Below are 18798 nucleotides of genomic sequence, written 5' to 3'. Positions count from 1 at the left end.
CCCATTTAAAACAGCCACCCTACTGCCACCAAGCCAGGGTAGCTGCAGCAGCAGCAGCAGCAGCAGCAGCAGCAGCAACAATAACTAATAGGAAAAAAAAAATAATAATAAAAAAATTATATATATATGTGTGTGTGGATTTTTTCCTGGCTAAGATAACAACAGTAACAACAATAACAATAATAATCAGACACAGTATAATAATGGGAGGTCACAAAATAAATAATATTATATGAGTAAAGTAAAGTAACAACAACCAATGATAACTAAAACAGAAATTGCAGAGGTGATTACATAAAAAGGGGTATGCAGAATTAAAAAAAATAATAATAATAAAATAAAAAATAGAGAAAAATACAGTGTCACAGAAAGAATTTTTGTAAAAAGGTAATGAATGATTGCCATGTTGGGGTATTTTCTAAGGAGATATGGTCAATGATGACTTTTTCCAGTGTGTGGGGTGTATGAAGTGTCGTGATTTCCAGTTCATGAGGATAGGATAGGATATATACATATTTTAATATGTGGATGTGGATGTTTTAATATGTTTAAGTACGATTTCTGAGCGTGCACCTTAAATTTTGCTGTGTCTTTATATTTTAACGCATGCTTGACATGCTCAAGTAAAAGTTTTCACACAAGCCCATTAAAGTCATTTGGGACCAATGTACCTTGCCACAAAACTTCTGTGCAGCATTTTTCTGTTGACATCCATCTTCTTGTATATATATATATATATATATATATATACACATACACATACTGTATATACATATTCATGGCTTATATATGTGGCTTTTTGTGTATCTCACCCTGTATGAAGAATAAGGAAGAGTGTCAAGAACCACATGCTGTCTGCGGCCTTCAGACCTCCCATAGAGGATCACATCATTCTCACAAGATTCCCCAGGATCACAGTCACCTCCCCCTGCACACAAACACAAATGTAATGTAAAAACACTCATACAAGTGAATTACACGGTGATGTCATGAATAAAACATATTTGGTTTCACCCAAATACATGATTCTGACTGAATGCATTCATACCCATTGTGAAGTAGAAGCGGAGGTTTCCATAGGATGTGGTGTCTAGGTAGGGAGTGCACACTTTCCTTCGGCCTTCACTCATAAACACAAGAGCTGAGCCTGACTCCACCACTCCACACTGCGTGCCGTACACTGCTCCTTCTATGTCCCAGCTAAGTGAAAACAAACAAACATTCAAAATAAACATTATAAATAGCTTATGAATCCTTATGTTCATAGACAAAGTGTTCATTTGAGGAAACATATAAGAAAAAACATGAAATAGAAATGGATGGTTGGACTATCTGTAAATTGAACCGATAATCACTGTTAAATTGGCTATATTAACCAAACAAATACAATTCAAACCGTAATATGTGACACAATTTGCACACGTCTGATTGCATATCCCTGTATGTGATAATCTTAGTAAAGTAACATGACATTACCATCTCATCCCAGAAGGGGAGGCCTGCATAAACAAGTCTGCTACCATACAAACAAGACAGGGAATCATAGGAAGATTTTAGGGAAGTCTGCCTGTCAGCTGTCTTTAAAAAGTGACGTTTCAGATTTCACATTTGAAAGATTATTTTTGCACAGGTATCAGTCTGTGTCAATGAGTGGTTGGGATATTTGTCAGTTGATCCTTTATTTAATTTATGGCTTTGGTCGTGTTAAAAATTTAATGGGAAAAGTCTGACATACATTCCTAGTGGGATTTCTGAGCAATCAATCAATTAATCAATCAACAAGAAGCATCAGAATGATATTCTTCCAACAGCATTAATTCTAGAACTGCACATTTTTTCTGTCTTTCTGTAAACAAAATGAGCTTTCAATGGGATCTTTAAAAGTTCCTGTTCGTAAACTTTACTGAAATTAAAAGCAGCAAAAAATGTCACTTTGCCTGAAAAATCTGGCTTCATAGATGCAGTTCGTCGACTGACAAAACACGAGCATTTGCAAGCCATTCAAGATAGTGGGCCACTGGCACTTTAACTCATGCAAACTGAATTTATGATAAAAACAGTTGAAATGAGCAGTTAAGAGATTAATTAAAATTAAGATTGATCTGAAATTATACGGTCGAAAAATATGCCGAGATTTCTGAGGCAGGACTGTTCTATTGCATTGTCTTAATCTTGCTATAATAAAAGTGTGTTTATTCTTTGCCACTCAGTCAGGGTGTCAACTGATTCATGGCCTGTACAGGAAGGAAAGGAAGGAAGGAAACATACTGTAAGTCAGGGTCAAAGGTCTGTGTGTACTTATCTCCTCTCCTTGTTTTAATCCATCTTTCCTTCACATCCTCACTATCTACACTCTTGCCTGCCTGATGATAATGAGATACCAAACAGTATGCATGAGGCCTCCTAATTGCTCTCTGGGTATAACACTATCCATCATTCTTTAATTTCCCTTCTTGTAGCAGGGGCCTCCCTTTCTCTGAGCAGATAACAGTCAGGACCCTGTCACAGCCAGAGGCCAGATGTTCACCTACATCCTTCTGATTGGACCAAATAACAGGTAGCATAGACTGCATCAACAATAATTTGAAACCTAGTGGTGATTTAGTCATAGGTTTAGTATTTTAATTTTCATTTAGGTTTTATTTTATGATAGCAACCTTTGGTTAAATTTTAGTCACCCTGCTTTTATTTGCATTTATTAGTCTAGTTTTAGTCAGGCAAAAATGACAAAGACAAAAAGTATTAGTCAACAATAAATATCAACTAATCACAATTATTATTTAACCAAACCATAACTGGTGTATTCACAGCTACCTGTTCAGGATATACACTGATATGTACCGCACACAGGTAGAGGTTTAATAGGCATATAAATGTTCATATGTTGACTTTTTTCATTCCTACTTGTCTGATGCCTCAGGGTCCAACAAGCAACTGTTTGTGTGTGACAAGTTTCCCATTTATGTTAGGCTGCCCTAAGAGTGCCTGTTGCTGCTATGCCTTTTTATGTCTTATCTGATGTGCGACACTTCTGACAGTGGATGCAGGTTTCTTAACAAAAAACTTCACATACTTCAATGGTGGGCTCTCAAAGTCCTCATCCCAGTAGCTCCTCCCCTCTTCCCGGTGCATATCGATGTCTCGGGTGGTGGCAAAGCTGTGGCCGATTCCCTGTCCACCATGGAAGTACAGGGTGTTCCCTTCTGATTGACAGGCATGCTGTAAAAAAATAAAAGAAGCATTGCAGAGGCAGGAGCGGAGTTTTTCATGCACACAAGTTAATATTTATAGCATGTGTTTGAAACATGTAATGTAGGAGCAAAAATAGATTAAACCCAAGGAACTTCCTGATAAAGTAATGGTTAAATATCCATTTATGGGGTGCCAATTGTAAAGCTGCATATACTAAAATAAACAACTTTTTTTAACATTGAGTAACAAACCACATTTAAAAAAACATGTTAATTTTTTTTTTTTTTTATTCTTTTGACTAGCTTTACAGCAATTTTTGTGATATTTACTTTTCTTGCAAAAATATAATGTCAATGGTAAATCTAATTGCTCCCGCTCATCCAACTTCCTTCCACAATCCAAAAACATGACGGTTAGGTCAAATGAAGTCTCTAAATTGGCCGTAGGACTAAATGTGAGCATGAGTGGTTGTTTGTTTGTGTGTTGCCATCCGATGGACTGGCACCGTGTCCAGGGTGTACCCCCCGCCTAATGCCCAATGAGAGCTAAAGATAGGCACCGCAACCCTGAAAAAATTAACAAGCTGATCAGAAAATAGATGGATGGATGTTAAATCTGAATCTAAATGGTTAATGTTAAATCTAAATCTAAATGTCAAATCTAAATCTAAATGTCACGGGTGAAACAAAGTATTTTAAAAGCTTATTGACATAAATGAGCGTTATCTGCGGTCTTTTCAGACCGAGTAATTGCGCTCTACGGTTTGTCACGTTGCAGTGGATGTTGGAGTTTTTCTCAGCAGATATAGGGCATAAGGCATTGAAACCCCCCTGTATAGTACAACTGTTTATCACAGGGCTTGACAAAGACAAGTTGGGGGCACCAGTGGGACTTGAACCCAGGATCCCTCCACTGAGAGGCAGCATTGCTTATCAGTGCAACACGGACTGACCCATTTAGACACATGGCTATAAAACAATAAACATAAATATAGGAAACTCCACATAATTAGATACTATTTTATTGTTCTACCTTGATAGTAGCTCCAGGGAAGAAAAGCCAGTTGGCAGTGTCTAAAGGATCCAAGTTGTCCTCCATCAGGTTAGTTTTGTGGGCAGCATTAATTAGCAACACATTGTCAAGCCCCCAACATGACTCATAGCCTTCAGGACCTTGGGGCAGCCCCTGAGACCAGCGGAGACGTACCCCGTCCACTCTGGAGGAGTGTGGAAGAGGTAGGAGGTGAACAACAGTGCTGCTGTTGGTGGGAGCTCTGAAGGAGAAAGAAAACAAAACAACATCGTTTTTGGAAAAGAATGTGTAACTGTTATGTATTTACTATAGCCAATTATTGTAATTACAAGAGAGTGACAAGCCCAGTTAAAATAGTTAGGCCTTTGTGACATTAGCAGAAAAAAAAAACAGATGGTGGTCTTTTGTGACAAATGGAGAGATTATGGGATGGAAAGAGATGAAGGATAAAGAGAAATACCTAATCTCCTCCAGTGTAATCCATTCATCTGAAGTGTTGGTCTCACTGCTAAGGCTGTACGACACTGTGATGCGGGGGTCTGAGTAACTGAAGCGACATAAGCCTGAGCCTGGGAAATGTAAACACAGGAGAGGGTTAGTTAGTTTTCACAGTGTGAACCTAATAACCTATTAGAGGTATGTCTTCTTAATTACACTGATCATTTGATGACCTGATTAGTTTTTAATTGAAATTTACAAGCTCTATTATCTGCCTTCGGATGTATTCTTTATTTACATTTCAACTTACTTTGAAGTTCATTTAAAACCTAAACAAATTCGCAAAACACTTTTTGCCAACAAATCATAAAATGAAACTTAAATCATGCATAAGATGGGGGGGTGGTTGGGGCTGGGGGGAGATATCAGAGACCTTCTGTTAAATAAAATTGCAATATGAAAGCAAGGAATCTTTATTGGCCAGTCACTCATTCTGGATCAGCATGGTAGGTTTGATTAATGGCTCCAGGGCAGAACTGCAGTAAGCAGGCACAGGGGCGTCGGACTGGGGGGTAAAGGGTACTGAGTGGGCAGGGCCCAATATGTGATGCTACGTCCCAGAGCAGGCATTGACGGTCAACTGCAACCACTGGGCGACCGTGGCTCAGGTGGTAGTGGGTCGTCTTCTGATCGAGAGGTTGGGGGTTCGATCCCAGTACCTGACTATGTGTCGAAGTGTCCTTGGGCAAGACACTGAACCCTAAGTTGCTCCCAGTGGTCGACTAGCACCTTGCATGGCAGTCCTGTCCCATTGGTGTGTGAATGTGAGAGTGATTGGGTGAATGAGCTGATATGTAAAGCGCTTTGAGACTGCTTCAGTGTGGTGATAAAGCGCTATATAAAATCAAGTCCATTTACCAAGTCCATTTACTGAGTTAGCAAAGCTGTCTCAGGTTTGGTTCCACTGAGATATCTCAGGGTTTAATTGGACAAATACTTTGTGATTGTTTGCCTGAGTGCTGAAGTGCCACAAAACCTAGTGAAGATGGATTTGTATATAAGCAACTTCCTTTTTTGTTAACATCAGCTTAGGTTTCTTTGCAGGTCCTGCCGAGGTAGGGTCTAGAGTGGGCCCTCCGAGTGCTCTCTATGGTCACTGGAGTGTATGAGATTGTCCATTTGCACCATCTCCCTCCTCCAATGGCTGGATGGGCCGTTGTTCTTCAGAGTAAAGTACACTCACAAGCACATTTTACTGTCTGTAGTTACTTTCCGCAGAAGAGTGACAAAGTTTGTCAAACTTTCCATTCAACCAGACAACCGTCAGCACACAGGTAGATCACAGTTAGCAAGCTAACGCTAGCTTCTCTTCTATGTTGGGTATCAATGTTATGAAGTCAGGGCAGAGAACAATTTATCTAAGGAGAGATAACTCAGCTAACTGAAGAAATGATGCGTAGGCGAGCAGATGCTGTGTGTGTGTCCGCCCTCGAGAGCGCACGCGTGAAAAGGTATGAGTGTATTTTATTGCAGGTGTGATGGTTCACTACCTGCTATTGGTTCCATGGCTGGTTTGTATGCAGTGTAACGCCCCAACGTGGCTTTTAACAGTAACTTGTAATTATTTTTAAAGAAATAATGCAGTTACCATTACAATATGGTGCGTTTGTTCATTACTTTGCAAGCTGCAGTACACGTCCTGTTTACAATGGCGCTACATATTTTTGCGGGACGCCGTGCCAACCTCCGTAAAACAGAAGAAGAAGAAGAAGAAGAAGAATTGTCGGCGTGTCTCTGTTTACATCACGTGCGCTAATCATGGCGAGTCAAAGCGAGAGCAGGACGAGCTTCTCAGAGTGGAAATACATGCATTATTCTACCAATCTGTCTCCAAAAGATACATGCACAGTGAAGCTCTAACATTGGTGGACATGATGGAAGCCTATGCACCAAAACAACAGCGGCTGGATTTTAACGGACTGTGACTGTTATCCAGGGACAGATCAGGGACAGATGCGCAAAGCTATTGCATGGTATATTGTTGTAAATATGCAGCCTGTCGTTGCTGTGGAGTCACCGCTAACAGCAGCTCGTTAGCCTTATTACGTTTTGCATTGTGTAGCTGAGACAAATGCTGTGAATTTGTTTTTCCATATTTATTTTTATAAGCATTTTCAACATCAGAATGTGCACCTGGAATACACACATCTTACTTTACATTACTGTGCAAAGGATAAAAAATTGCAGTTTTATTTTTAAGCAGCGCTTTTGTCATATGCACATCATTTATGGTTGTTTTCTAGCAGTTTTTGTAAAGCAGAATTGGTCAAAATGTATTGCAAATGCTAATTCAGATTGCTTTCATTTATTTGTTTTAGAAACTTTTTTGTTTTGATGTTGTACATTGTTGCTAGTTTTTAAGCTGCAAGGTAACATTCTAAGGGCTAAACACAACTGTTTAATTTTTGATCTTTGATTGTGAATAATATTCAGGTTGTTTTGTGTTATTTATTTCACATTTTCATTTCCTGCTGGTCTCAGGTAAATAAACTGGCATTGGAAAAACAATTGGGGTTTCAGTCAAAGCAATGTTAATACAGGAGCAGTTAGGCTAGGCTGCATTCAAACCACTGACCCTTTGATTAAAAGCCTTTTTTCGTTTTCTGTACAGAAGCAAAAGAGCTTGAATTTGAAAAACAAGGCGTTTTCCATTTTTTTGGAAACAAATGTCAAATAATGAGTGTTTTTTTTTTTTCATTTTTCATGTTTTTGTTACATAATGAAAAACGAATGAACGAATGATACACGGATTTTCCTTAACCACTATTCCTCCACCGCACAGTTTATCAACAGTGGATTATTTTCTGATACGGCACTGATATGAAGCTGTACGGACACAAATGACCGAAAAAATAATACAATTCTTTAATTCTAAGTAATCAAAAGTTACTTTTTCCAGTAATGCATTACTTTTTGGTGTAGGTAATCAAAATAGTAACTAGTAGCGGTAACATACCTGTCAAGTTGTGGATTTGAAAATAAGGGAAATTTTCAAGCGCCTGCTACGAGTCGTCCCACCCGCCCAACCAAGCTCCAGAATCCCTTATATTTTAAGATAGATGTACAAGAAATCTAAAATAGCCACTTGTCAACCACTTACTAATACAATTATGTGATTAGAATCTGGTAGGTTGACCTTTATTAACATTGAAATGCTGTGAACATTCCTACTAGAGCTGAGTAATATGGACCAAAACTCATATATGATATAAATCTAGATCATTTTATCAAATAAAGTCTGACCAGAAAGACAATTCTGGGTTAAATTTGCTGATGCAAAATGCTACACAGGGACATTTATTAACAAACAGCTGATCAATATGTGCACTCAGAAATCCATCTAACTGAGCTTTACATGCTGTTCTGAGAAGTAAAAGCAGCAACTCCTAAAACTAGTATTTTGATACATAATAACATAATAAACTATAATTATATATATATATATATATATATATATATATATATATATATATATATATATATATATATGAAATATTATAGTTTTCTCTATCGCCAAAATAGAAAACTTGACACATCTTGAATCTCGATATATCGCCCAGCCCTAATTCCTAAATTATAAAACAGCCTAAATAAAAACATAAATGTGTATATAAAGCACATGGTTTCTTTAATATACTTACAGTTTATATACAAGTCAACAAGTTGCATATTTACTGTTAATTTCACGTTGCTTGTCTAAGTTAGACATTAACATTTTATTTTCAATATATATTTTATTTTAATTTCTCATGCTCACTCATGTGGTTCTCTGGTATTCACTAATGACTTATTAGACACATTTATTATAGACTTTACATTCTTTAACACTTTATAAAGCAGTGTATATTTGTGGAGCTTATGATTGGCTGATTTTTCATGGTGACTTACGTTGTTCCTTCCGCTTTGGTAGACGCTAAAATCTTAGTTACTAATTTTTCAGAACGTGTAACTGTGTCACATCCTGCTGCTCTTTAGGAAGATAAACTCTCTGTAACATTTTACAACGTGTTTACACCAGTTCTTTGTTTTTTTCGCTGGAACATCTTCATCCATTCATCTCTTTTCTGAGTTGTTTCCGGGTTTGTTGCCGCTGTTGGCACTAATATCGTGAGAACTGCCACTCAGGCCATTTCAGGTGGAAGTTCTCCCGAGGCTAGTTGTGGGCATGTGGCCATTATAATGTATTTTGATTTGTTTTAGCTCCTTATTTGCAGTTGTGTTGTGTGTTTGCTGTGTTTTTGTTAAACTTTTTTTTGTTAATCAGCATAGGCCAACCCACTACCTTTTGGACAGCTGCTGGTAATCAGCGCAGCTGTGCAGGGCCGTAACTGGCCCTCATATGAGGGATTAAAAGGACATCGGCAGCGAGACAATGTGTGTGTGAGTGGTGGCAGCAACAGCCATCGGCAGGTCTACTAGGACCGGACCGAGCGCCAGCGAAGCGTGAGGAGGGAACGGCGGAACCTGGGTCGGAGGCGAGGAACGGATGCGGTGACGGAGGGAGAGCGAGTGAGCAGCGCCAGGACGAGGAACGGGCGCGGCGACGGAGGCAGAGCGAGTGAGCAGCGCCAGCACGAGGAACGGGCGCGGCGACGGAGGCAGAGCGAGTGAGCAGCGCCAGGACGTGGAACGCGGAGACGCGGTGGAGTGTGACATTCAAGGCCTGTTTACTCTATACTGGGCGGTTGCATTCGAGCGCCGCCCAGACGCGGTGAGTCGCACACCTGGGGGGGAGGCACGCGGAGCCAGGATCACTTCTCTCCCACTGGCAGCTGTGTTGTGTCCGCTAGGGTCGGACCGAGCGACAGCGAAGCGTGAGGAGGGAACGGCGGAACCAGGGTTGGCGGCGAGGAGCTGACGCGGTAACCGAGTGAGCGAGCAGCGCCAGGACTGGACACCAGGGCCAGCCCAACGGGGAAGCGGGGCCGAGGGCCGGAGACTCGACACCCAGAGCAGCGCAGTGGCGGCTGCGCCTCCCGTCCAGGCTCAGCCTCTATTTTTAATCTGTTATCTCTTTAGACTCTTTTTAGAATTAGGCCATGTATTTTAATGTTTTGTTATAATAAATTAATCACGTTATTGATCTCTGGTTCCACTGCTCATTCCCTGTAAAAACGAACCTGCCTTATATAAATTAAGTCCTAGTGCTTACACTAGGTGGCGTTGTCGGCAATTGCTAACAATTATTAACTCCTTTAAATCTACCAACCGGCCACAGATTTTTGGCGATGGCGACAGGACTATAGGATCGTGAGCAGTGTTTTATCCAGAGATTAATACGTTTTGTAAAAAAAAAAAAAAAAAAAAAAATTTTTTCTGGACTGTTAGCTTTCAGATTTTAATCAAACATGATGATGCCAATCTATCCTGGGGCCCCATGGGTGCCCAAATTTGAAGGCCAAGAAGGCAATTTAAAGTATTTGGACTGGAAGGAGCAAATGCAAGGTCTTTTAGATGCTAATAATTTAAATGAACCCCAAAAAGTTACAATTTTAATTGGCGCATTGTCTGGGCTGCCTAAACGGCAAATTAATGTTCTGGCAGAGGATGAGCGTGACAGGGCTGCAAAAATTTTTACTGTGTTGGATAGACTCTATGTAAAAGAAATCCCCCTGTGTGTTTTACGATCTCAATTTTTTGGCTGTGTGCAGAAACCAGGCCAGTCCATTCAAGCGTATGCTTTGCGCTTAAGGGAACTATATCGTAAGTTACATCAGCAGGATGAGGATGGAGCGCCCACTGACACCCACTTGAGGGACCAGTTCATGCTTGGCCTGGAGGATGGCGCCTTGCTGAGAGCATTAAGGAGAGCCTTGCGATTAGACCCTGAAATGACCTTCAGTGCCTTACAACAGGAGGCCCTCCTGGAGGAGGGAACACGAAGTCCGAGGCAAAGTGAAGCAACGTGTGCCGTGGTAAGGGACCCTAATCACTCCAGATCTAATCCACAGAATGACTCATGGAAGCAGGAGTTAAAAAAGGAGATTGTGGAGGAGTTGAGGGACCAAATGAAGGACTTTGCTCGTGAGCTCATCAGGGAGCTAAGACCAGCTAGCCCGACACACATGCCAGGACGCCGCGGCAGCGCCCCTGAGCCTTGTACCTCAGAGGGGTACCTGCAGCCCCACTCCAGTAATCGTTGGGATGAGGGAGGTAGGCCTATTTGTAGGAATTGCAATCAGTCAGGTCACATTGCTAGGTTTTGTAGAGCATCCCGCATGCCTCGACCAGCTTTAAACTAAGCCACCCTACTGTTGAGGTCCATGCAGTGGGGTCTGGTCTGAGAGAAGACCAAAGGGCTGCTACAGCTCTGGTGGGAAATTGCCCCTATGTGGATGTGTTAGTGGGAGGAGTTAACATGGGAGGGCTTTTGGACACTGGGTCACAAGTCACTCTGATCCAGCAGAGTCTTTTTTTGAAACATTTTTCTCACTATGATGTTAACAATGTGCCTTCGTATATAAAGCTGAAGGCGGCAAATGGCCTTAAGATCCCCTGTATAGGGTACGCACTAATGGATTTTAAAATAGAGGGTGTGGACATTGACCAAAAAGGAGTTTTTGTTGTGACCGATGAATGTTCCAGTAATCCTTTTATTATTGGCATGAATGTAATTAAGCCATGTTGGGATACAGTCTTCCATAACCCCGAGAAGCCTCTCTCTTTTTCTTGCCAAAGTCCAGGGTCCCAACAGGCGTGGAGAGAAGCCTTCGCCCTCTGCCGGAGAACTGCTGTCAGTACAGAGGATGGATTTAAAGGATATATCTGGCCAGCTCAGAGACGAGGAGTCAGGATCCCCGCTCGGAGTGAGATCATTGCCTGGGGACGGGCTCGAGCTGGGCCGTCAGGGAGGAACTACTGTGGCCTGGTTGAAGCCCTTGACGAGCCGAACGCTGTCGCTGTGGCCCGCACACTTGCTGTCGTCAAGAATGGTAGGATCCTTGTCCGTTTGAGAAATTTGAGTAACTCCTCCATCACTCTAGGACGCTACCAGAAGATCGGCCGCCTGTACCAAGTTGATGACGCTGATGTCCATGGTGGCCGTGATGTTGACCTGACCCCCAATAACAACGGAGAGGTAGAAGTTGGGTTGGTAGAGGCAACCGATGACTATGAGAACAAACACCGCTTTGATGTGCCAAAACTGGTAGATGGAACAAACTTGACACCAGACCAAACTAGTAAGCTGACTACAGTCTTGCAAAACTGGGAAAAAGTGTTTTCTAAACATGAGGAGGACTTTGGTAGGACGGACGCTGTCACGCACACCATTCCAACGGGTGATGCAGCCCCTATAAGGGAGCGATTCAGACCATTGCCACCACTCATGTATAAAGAGATGAGGTCGCTACTTGCAGACATGTTGGACAGAGATGTGATAACCGAGAGCTCTAGCCCCTGGGCCGCACCCATCGTCATGGTTAAAAAGAAGGACGGGAGCTGGAGATTCTGTGTTGATTACAGAAAGTTAAATTCTGTCACTCACAAAGATGCTTTTCCTCTTCCCAGGATCGAGGAGACACTCACCTCTCTCTCCAAGGCAGAGTGGTTCTCCACATTGGATCTCTCAAGTGGGTACTGGCAGGTGGAGGTAGACCCCAGGGATAGAGAAAAGACGGCCTTCACTACACCTGTAGGCTTGTTTGAATTCCAGCGCATGCCATTTGGTCTCTGTAATGCGCCCGCAACATTTCAGAGATTAATGCAGCAGTGTCTAAGCGGCCAAATCACGGAGTCCTTGCTTGTCTATCTTGATGATATAATTGTGTACTCACCCGATTTTGAAACTCATCTGCAGGATCTGGAAGAGGTCTTCGAACGACTCTGGAAACATGGACTGAAGCTGAGGCCAGACAAATGTAAACTCCTTCAGCAGGAAGTACAGTTTTTGGGTCACGTCGTCAACCAGGCTGGTGTAATGCCTGACCCAGAGAAGGTAACTGCAGTGACAGCGTGGCCTGTTCCGACATCTGTACGAGAGGTGAGGTCGTTCTTAGGCCTGGCCGGCTACTATAGACGATTCATTCAGGGATTTGCAAAAATGGCTCGCCCGTTAAATTCTTTGCTAATCGGCATCCCACAAAGTGATAAAAGATCTTCTACAAAAGCAATTGATTGGACTCCAGAGTGTCATGCTGCATTCGCCCAACTAAAAGAGGCTCTAACTAAAGCTCCAGTTTTAGCCTATGCGGACTACACAAAGCCCTTCAGTTTGTACACGGACGCAAGCCACAGCGGGCTTGGTGCAGTGTTAGCCCAAACTCAGGATGGAAAAGAGCGCGTTATTGCTTATGCGAGTCGTAGTTTACACCCCGCAGAGAAAAATGACTCTAATTACAGCTCATTCAAACTTGAGCTATTGGCACTAAAATGGGCAATCACTGAAAAATTTAAGGACTATCTCACTGGAGCTAAATTTATGGTATTCACTGATAATAATCCTGTAGCCCACTTACAGACTGCTAAGCTTGGGGCTGTAGAACAGCGGTGGGTTGCCCAGATGGCCTCGTTCGATTTTGAAGTGAAGTACCGAGCCGGCCGTGAAAATGTGAATGCAGATGCACTGTCCAGGTTCCCCACAGTTTCTGCGCAGTGGAAAAGTGGCCCTACCCACGTTGCAACTGTTGTCGCTGTCACAACGGCCTCTGACCAGGAGGGTGCATCTGAATCAGCGTTCGGAGAGGACTGGAAAGCCCTGCAGGAGGTAGACACAAACATTCAGACTGTACGAAGGTATGTGGAAAAAGACACAATGCCCAGCAAGCTTGAAAGGGAAGCGCTACCAGCCACTGCTAAGCAGTTGCTGCAACACCGAAAGAGACTTTGCCTGTACCAGGGGGTCCTCTGCAGAAAACTGTTTGACTCTCATGCGTGTGAGCCCCGTTATCAAATTGTCTGTCCAGATCTAAGCCACCAGGACGTATGGAAGAAATGCCATGAAGCTACAGCTCATGCGGGCACGGAACGGACTCTTGCTCACATAAGGCGCCATTTCTTCTGGCCAGGCATGGAAAAAGAGGTACAAAGTTTTCAAATAGGGTGTGTCGTGTGTAACCTTCAAAAAGACAGAGCTGAACCTAGGGCCCCATTAAAGCCGATAGAGGTATCGTATCCTCTTGAGGTTGTTGCCCTAGATTTTCTCTCGTTGCGTCGTCCCAATGATCTATATCAGAACATATTGGTTATGACTGACATGTTCACGCGCTACTCATGGGCTGTTGCCACTCGTGATCAAACTGCCAAGACTACAGTCCGTGTAATTTGGTCTACCATAATTCAACCATTTGGCTGCCCATCACGTTTTCATTCTGATCAGGGACCAAATTTTGAATCAGAGCTCATGAAACAGTTATGTAGTATGTATGGCATCTCCAAAAGTCGCACTACTCCTTACCACCCTGCGGGTAATGGCCGCGCTGAGAGAATGAATCAAACTCTGCTGAATATGCTCCGTACTCTTGAGTTTGAGAAACAGAGTAGGTGGCCAGAGCACCTTCCCGAGCTATTACATGCTTACAACAATGTGGTCCACAGTGCAACTGGGTTTACCCCATCGTATCTGATGTTCGGTCGCCACCTTAGGCTGCCTGTGGATGTTAACCTAGGAGTTTTAGATGACCACCCACGTCATGACTTGCAGGGATGGGTTTCCGAACATCACAAAAAGCTCTTGCATGCTTACGATTTGGCCCGTAAGAAAATGACCGATGCAGCGAGAGATGAGAAAAAATACTATGATCAAAGAGCCAAAGCAAATGCCCTTCTTCCCGGTGAACGTGTGTGGGTACGAGATAGGGACAGGCAAGACCATGGTAAACTCCACAGTTGGTGGAAGCGTCAGCCCCACGTGATTGTTGACCTTGTCGGCGATTCAGGTTTAGTTTACCGTGTTAAACCAGAAAAAGGGGGTAAAGAAAGAACCTTGCACAGAAATGCACTTAAACCTTGCATTGCTCCGACCAACGATTTGCCTATTGAGCCACCACGAACTGAGACTGAAACACCTCAGCTGCCAATAATGTTGTATTATCCTACAGTTAATGTCGAACCTGAACAATTACCCCGTCAATCCACTCGCACCACCAGAGGACAATGCCCCGCTCGTTATAGGAACTAAGTTGTTGGTCCAGGGACTGGCACCATTAAAGTGCGGGGGGGTGTGGGCATGTGGCCATTATAATGTATTTTGATTTGTTTTAGCTCCTTATTTGCAGTTGTGTTGTGTGTTTGCTGTGTTTTTGTTAAACTTTTTTTTGTTAATCAGCATAGGCCAACCCACTACCTTTTGGACAGCTGCTGGTAATCAGCGCAGCTGTGCAGGGCCGTAACTGGCCCTCCTATGAGGGATTAAAAGGACATCGGCAGCGAGACAATGTGTGTGTGAGTGGTGGCAGCAACAGCCATCGGCAGGTCTACTAGGACCGGACCGAGCGCCAGCGAAGCGTGAGGAGGGAACGGCGGAACCTGGGTCGGAGGCGAGGAACGGATGCGGTGACGGAGGGAGAGCGAGTGAGCAGCGCCAGGACGAGGAACGGGCGCGGCGACGGAGGCAGAGCGAGTGAGCAGCGCCAGCACGAGGAACGGGCGCGGCGACGGAGGCAGAGCGAGTGAGCAGCGCCAGGACGTGGAACGCGGAGACGCGGTGGAGTGTGACATTCAAGGCCTGTTTACTCTATACTGGGCGGTTGCATTCGAGCGCCGCCCAGACGCGGTGAGTCGCACACCTGGGGGGGAGGCACGCGGAGCCAGGATCACTTCTCTCCCACTGGCAGCTGTGTTGTGTCCGCTAGGGTCGGACCGAGCGACAGCGAAGCGTGAGGAGGGAACGGCGGAACCAGGGTTGGCGGCGAGGAGCTGACGCGGTAACCGAGTGAGCGAGCAGCGCCAGGACTGGACACCAGGGCCAGCCCAACGGGGAAGCGGGGCCGAGGGCCGGAGACTCGACACCCAGAGCAGCGCAGTGGCGGCTGCGCCTCCCGTCCAGGCTCAGCCTCTATTTTTAATCTGTTATCTCTTTAGACTCTTTTTAGAATTAGGCCATGTATTTTAATGTTTTGTTATAATAAATTAATCACGTTATTGATCTCTGGTTCCACTGCTCATTCCCTGTAAAAACGAACCTGCCTTATATAAATTAAGTCCTAGTGCTTACACTAGGTGGCGTTGTCGGCAATTGCTAACAATTATTAACTCCTTTAAATCTACCAACCGGCCACATAGTGACAGCGTTCAGTTTAGTAAGGCATCTTTTAATTATTATTACATTAAAATATGGGTTATTTACGGGAAAATACTAATACGGGAGATTGGCGGGAAAGAGGGGTAAAATACGGGAGTTTCCCGGCCAAAACGGGGTACTTGACAGGTATGAACGATAACTATTTACTTTTTTTCCAGTACCTAGCACAACACTGTTTGTTTGTATGATGAAGTAATCAAAGCCATCACACACTTCTCTCATTCTACATTTCACTGTTCAATTAAAATGTGATGTCTGAACATGTTATTATTGAGAGTTCAACTGTAATTCTGATAACTGATTTATTTATTGTTTGTTTTTGTATAGTTGCCATAGTTTAATGTGATTATTGATCACATTGATTATTGATCAATATTACAGCTTCTAAAAAATGCCTGAAAATGCTACACATTGATTCCAGAGCTCATTGGTTTGTGCGATTTGCTTTCTTTGATTAATCCTGAAGAGATTCTTTAATGTTCAGCAGAGTTCAACTGCCCATCTATCACAGTGTGAACATCTCACTAGTATTTAAACTAATAACTAGTTATACAGAGGATGTTTCAAATACATATTAAAGGCACACTGTTGTGTTCTGTATATTGCACCTTTTAACCGCTATGTAGCACTGTTTAATTTGTGAATCACCTCTGTTTTACACAGAGACGAAGAAGGAATTTTGAGATCCAGAATGTTCCATACTATGTGCCCTGTCACTGCTGTTGAAACTGTTAAACTACAGTGTTTTTGAGTTAAGTAAATTATTAGTTAAAGCCATCTCTTGCTTTTACATGCTGCAAACTCCATGTTTTGGTGATGAGGGAACCTCTGTGCTGTTTTTTTTCTTGCCGTCCCTCTGTTCACTGCTGCACAACGTCATGGCAGGGAAAGTGCCTGCTCCACCGATATTTTTGCACACTTCCTTCAGGAAACAAGCACAAGCTCCTCATGAGACTATAATTAGTCTCATGACCATTATGTGGCTGCATTACATGATCTTTCTTCAAACTGTGGATTTGAGGACAAGATGCAATAAATGATTTGTGACCAGCTGGTTGAACGTGTGACCAACTCCAACATAAGAAAGAGGCTTTTACTGGAGCCAGATCTGACACTCCAAACAGCAGTTACAATTGGAAAACAGGTAGAATCTGCTATTCAAAAAGCTAAAGTGATTGCTAGGGAAGACAGTGCCTCTGTTGAAGCTGTACAACCATGCCCACAGGCAATGAAAAAGAAACCCAAGCAGTATTTTTGTTCAAATAAGTCTCAAAATGCCACTGCTTACATCCACCCGCACCTACTACAGATGTGGATCTGACACACACGTTGCTAATTTTCCTAAGTACCCTGCAGCCAATGCAATTTGTAAAACATGTCATAAAATTAGACATTTTTCTCGTGTTTGCCGCTCTTCCAAATCTACTGCCGTAGGTGAGATTGAGCTACCCAAACTGACCGTGCTGTACTTAAAAGATCATTGCTATGCTCCAAAGTTGTTACTGTGAAAAGTTAACATTAGTGCACCTCCTTCACCTACTATTGAACATTAATTCGTTGTTGATTCCGGCTCTGCAGTGCCCATTTTGCCTCAGCACATTCATGACAAGTATTTTTGTCACATACCAATGCTTGCATCTGCTTTTGACTTGGTAACTTACACAAAAAAATAAAAAGCTGTGCTTGGCTGTCGACAAGTGACAGTAAGTTGAGGACGCATCGGCAACAGTTACTTTCTTTGTGGTGAGGAAAGGCACCCCTCTCTTTGGACGTGATCTCATGGCTGCTCTAGATATCTGCCTTAAAGGCAACACTATTCTGCCCCCTACTGTTGATTCAACTGCTCCAGTTTTTACCACTGATTCACCTGGTCCTGTGTCAACCACAGCCTCTACATCTGGATCCTGTGGCCCTGCTTCTCCTGACATTGGCTGCGCATGAAACTTTGTGCATAAGGTAAAAATTGACCTCAGGGTTAAACCAGTACGACAAAGATTGTGGCGCCTGCTTTTTGCTGTGATAAATACTCTACAGTTGAAATGGAAGCGCTTGCTTGTGTGTGGGCTGCAGAAAAATGGAGAACGTATCTGTGGGGACATTGCTTCACACTTTGCACAGATCACCAAGCTTTAATAACATTGCTCAGTACAAAAAGTTTGGACGGGCTGGAATGAGCGTTGCCCATTGGCCTGCGCTTCTGCTGCGTTTTCATTATGACATTTTCTACCGCCCAGGCTGCTGCCGTACTGGTGCACCCTGACTGTACTCAAGACATCGAACAGGAAATGATGGCACAGATTTCAGCGCTCACAAATTGTAAGTGGCTGGCCTTCTTTTATCAAATCGGTGAGTGATGTGCTCACAATCTTTTTCACACACTGCCACTGCTCACAACGTTATTCGCTTCCTCACTTGAGTCTTCAGTCGTCATGGTAATCCAGAGACCATTGTCACTGATTAATGATCCACAGTTCACGTCTGCATCTTTTGCTTCATAATAGAATTTCAGTCTACTATCCAGATGCTAACGGAGCTGTGGAGAGATTTCATTGCTCTCTCAGGAGTTGCATCCAGACTGCCATCCAACAATCACAACCATGGCAGGAGACTGTTCTGAACTGGCTACGAGTCTACCGAGCAACACCACATGCAACAACCTCTACATCACCATATGAACTTCTATATGGTAGCAAAATGCGCACCAAACTGGATATTCTTCCCCTTCCATCTGCGGTGTCATCACAAGATGCATCTGTTCGTTGTGCAGTTAAGAAAAAACAAACCAAAATGCGGTGCTACACTGATGCTCAGGGGAGAGTGTGAGGATAAGAAAACCA

General features: G+C 43.2%; 2 protein-coding genes across 4 annotated transcripts in view; one reads left to right on the top strand and one right to left on the bottom strand.

Annotated features, from left to right (window-relative positions):
• The window catches only part of reln (reelin), a 316389-nt gene that overhangs the window by 132069 nt on the left and 165522 nt on the right, over window positions 1–18798 (bottom strand). For both annotated transcript variants that reach the window (XM_028448258.1, XM_028448259.1), the window contains exons 9-13: window positions 4685–4793; window positions 4225–4465; window positions 3074–3219; window positions 1049–1200; window positions 813–928 (exon numbers count right to left, since the gene is read on the bottom strand). In XM_028448258.1, coding sequence (XP_028304059.1) covers window positions 813–928; window positions 1049–1200; window positions 3074–3219; window positions 4225–4465; window positions 4685–4793 — 764 coding nt within the window. The remainder of the gene's footprint in view (window positions 1–812; window positions 929–1048; window positions 1201–3073; window positions 3220–4224; window positions 4466–4684; window positions 4794–18798) is intronic.
• On the top strand, window positions 11034–12533 carry LOC114464203 (uncharacterized). 2 transcript variants are annotated; one of them, XR_003674174.1, is made up of 3 exons: window positions 11517–11654; window positions 12232–12355; window positions 12521–12533. XR_003674174.1 is itself a non-coding variant. In XM_028448260.1 (2 exons), exons 1-2 carry the CDS (start codon window positions 11081–11083, stop codon window positions 12315–12317), a joined length of 660 nt encoding a protein of 219 aa, XP_028304061.1. In that variant the 5' UTR covers window positions 11034–11080; the 3' UTR covers window positions 12318–12366. The 2 variants fall into 2 exon arrangements, 1 of the variants encoding a protein (XP_028304061.1); XM_028448260.1 differs by lacking the exon at window positions 12521–12533 and having other exon boundaries at window positions 11034–11654; window positions 12232–12366.

Source organism: Gouania willdenowi, chromosome 6 (assembly GCF_900634775.1).
Source record: "Gouania willdenowi chromosome 6, fGouWil2.1, whole genome shotgun sequence".
Lineage (NCBI taxonomy): Eukaryota > Metazoa > Chordata > Actinopteri > Blenniiformes > Gobiesocidae > Gouania > Gouania willdenowi.
Note: the sequence above shows the minus strand (reverse complement) of the source record. Positions and strands in the feature narration are given on the sequence as shown.

What these genes read in the sequence shown, in the direction of transcription:
- LOC114464203 (XM_028448260.1), top strand. Translation starts at nt 11,081, where the DNA reads ATGGGAGGGCTTTTGGACACTGGGTCACAAGTCACTCTGATCCAGCAG. An exon ending in ACTTGCTGTCGTCAAGAATG is followed by an intron (nt 11,655 to 12,231) that starts GTAGGATCCTTG and finishes TCCTCTTCCCAG; the next exon opens with GATCGAGGAGACACTCACCT.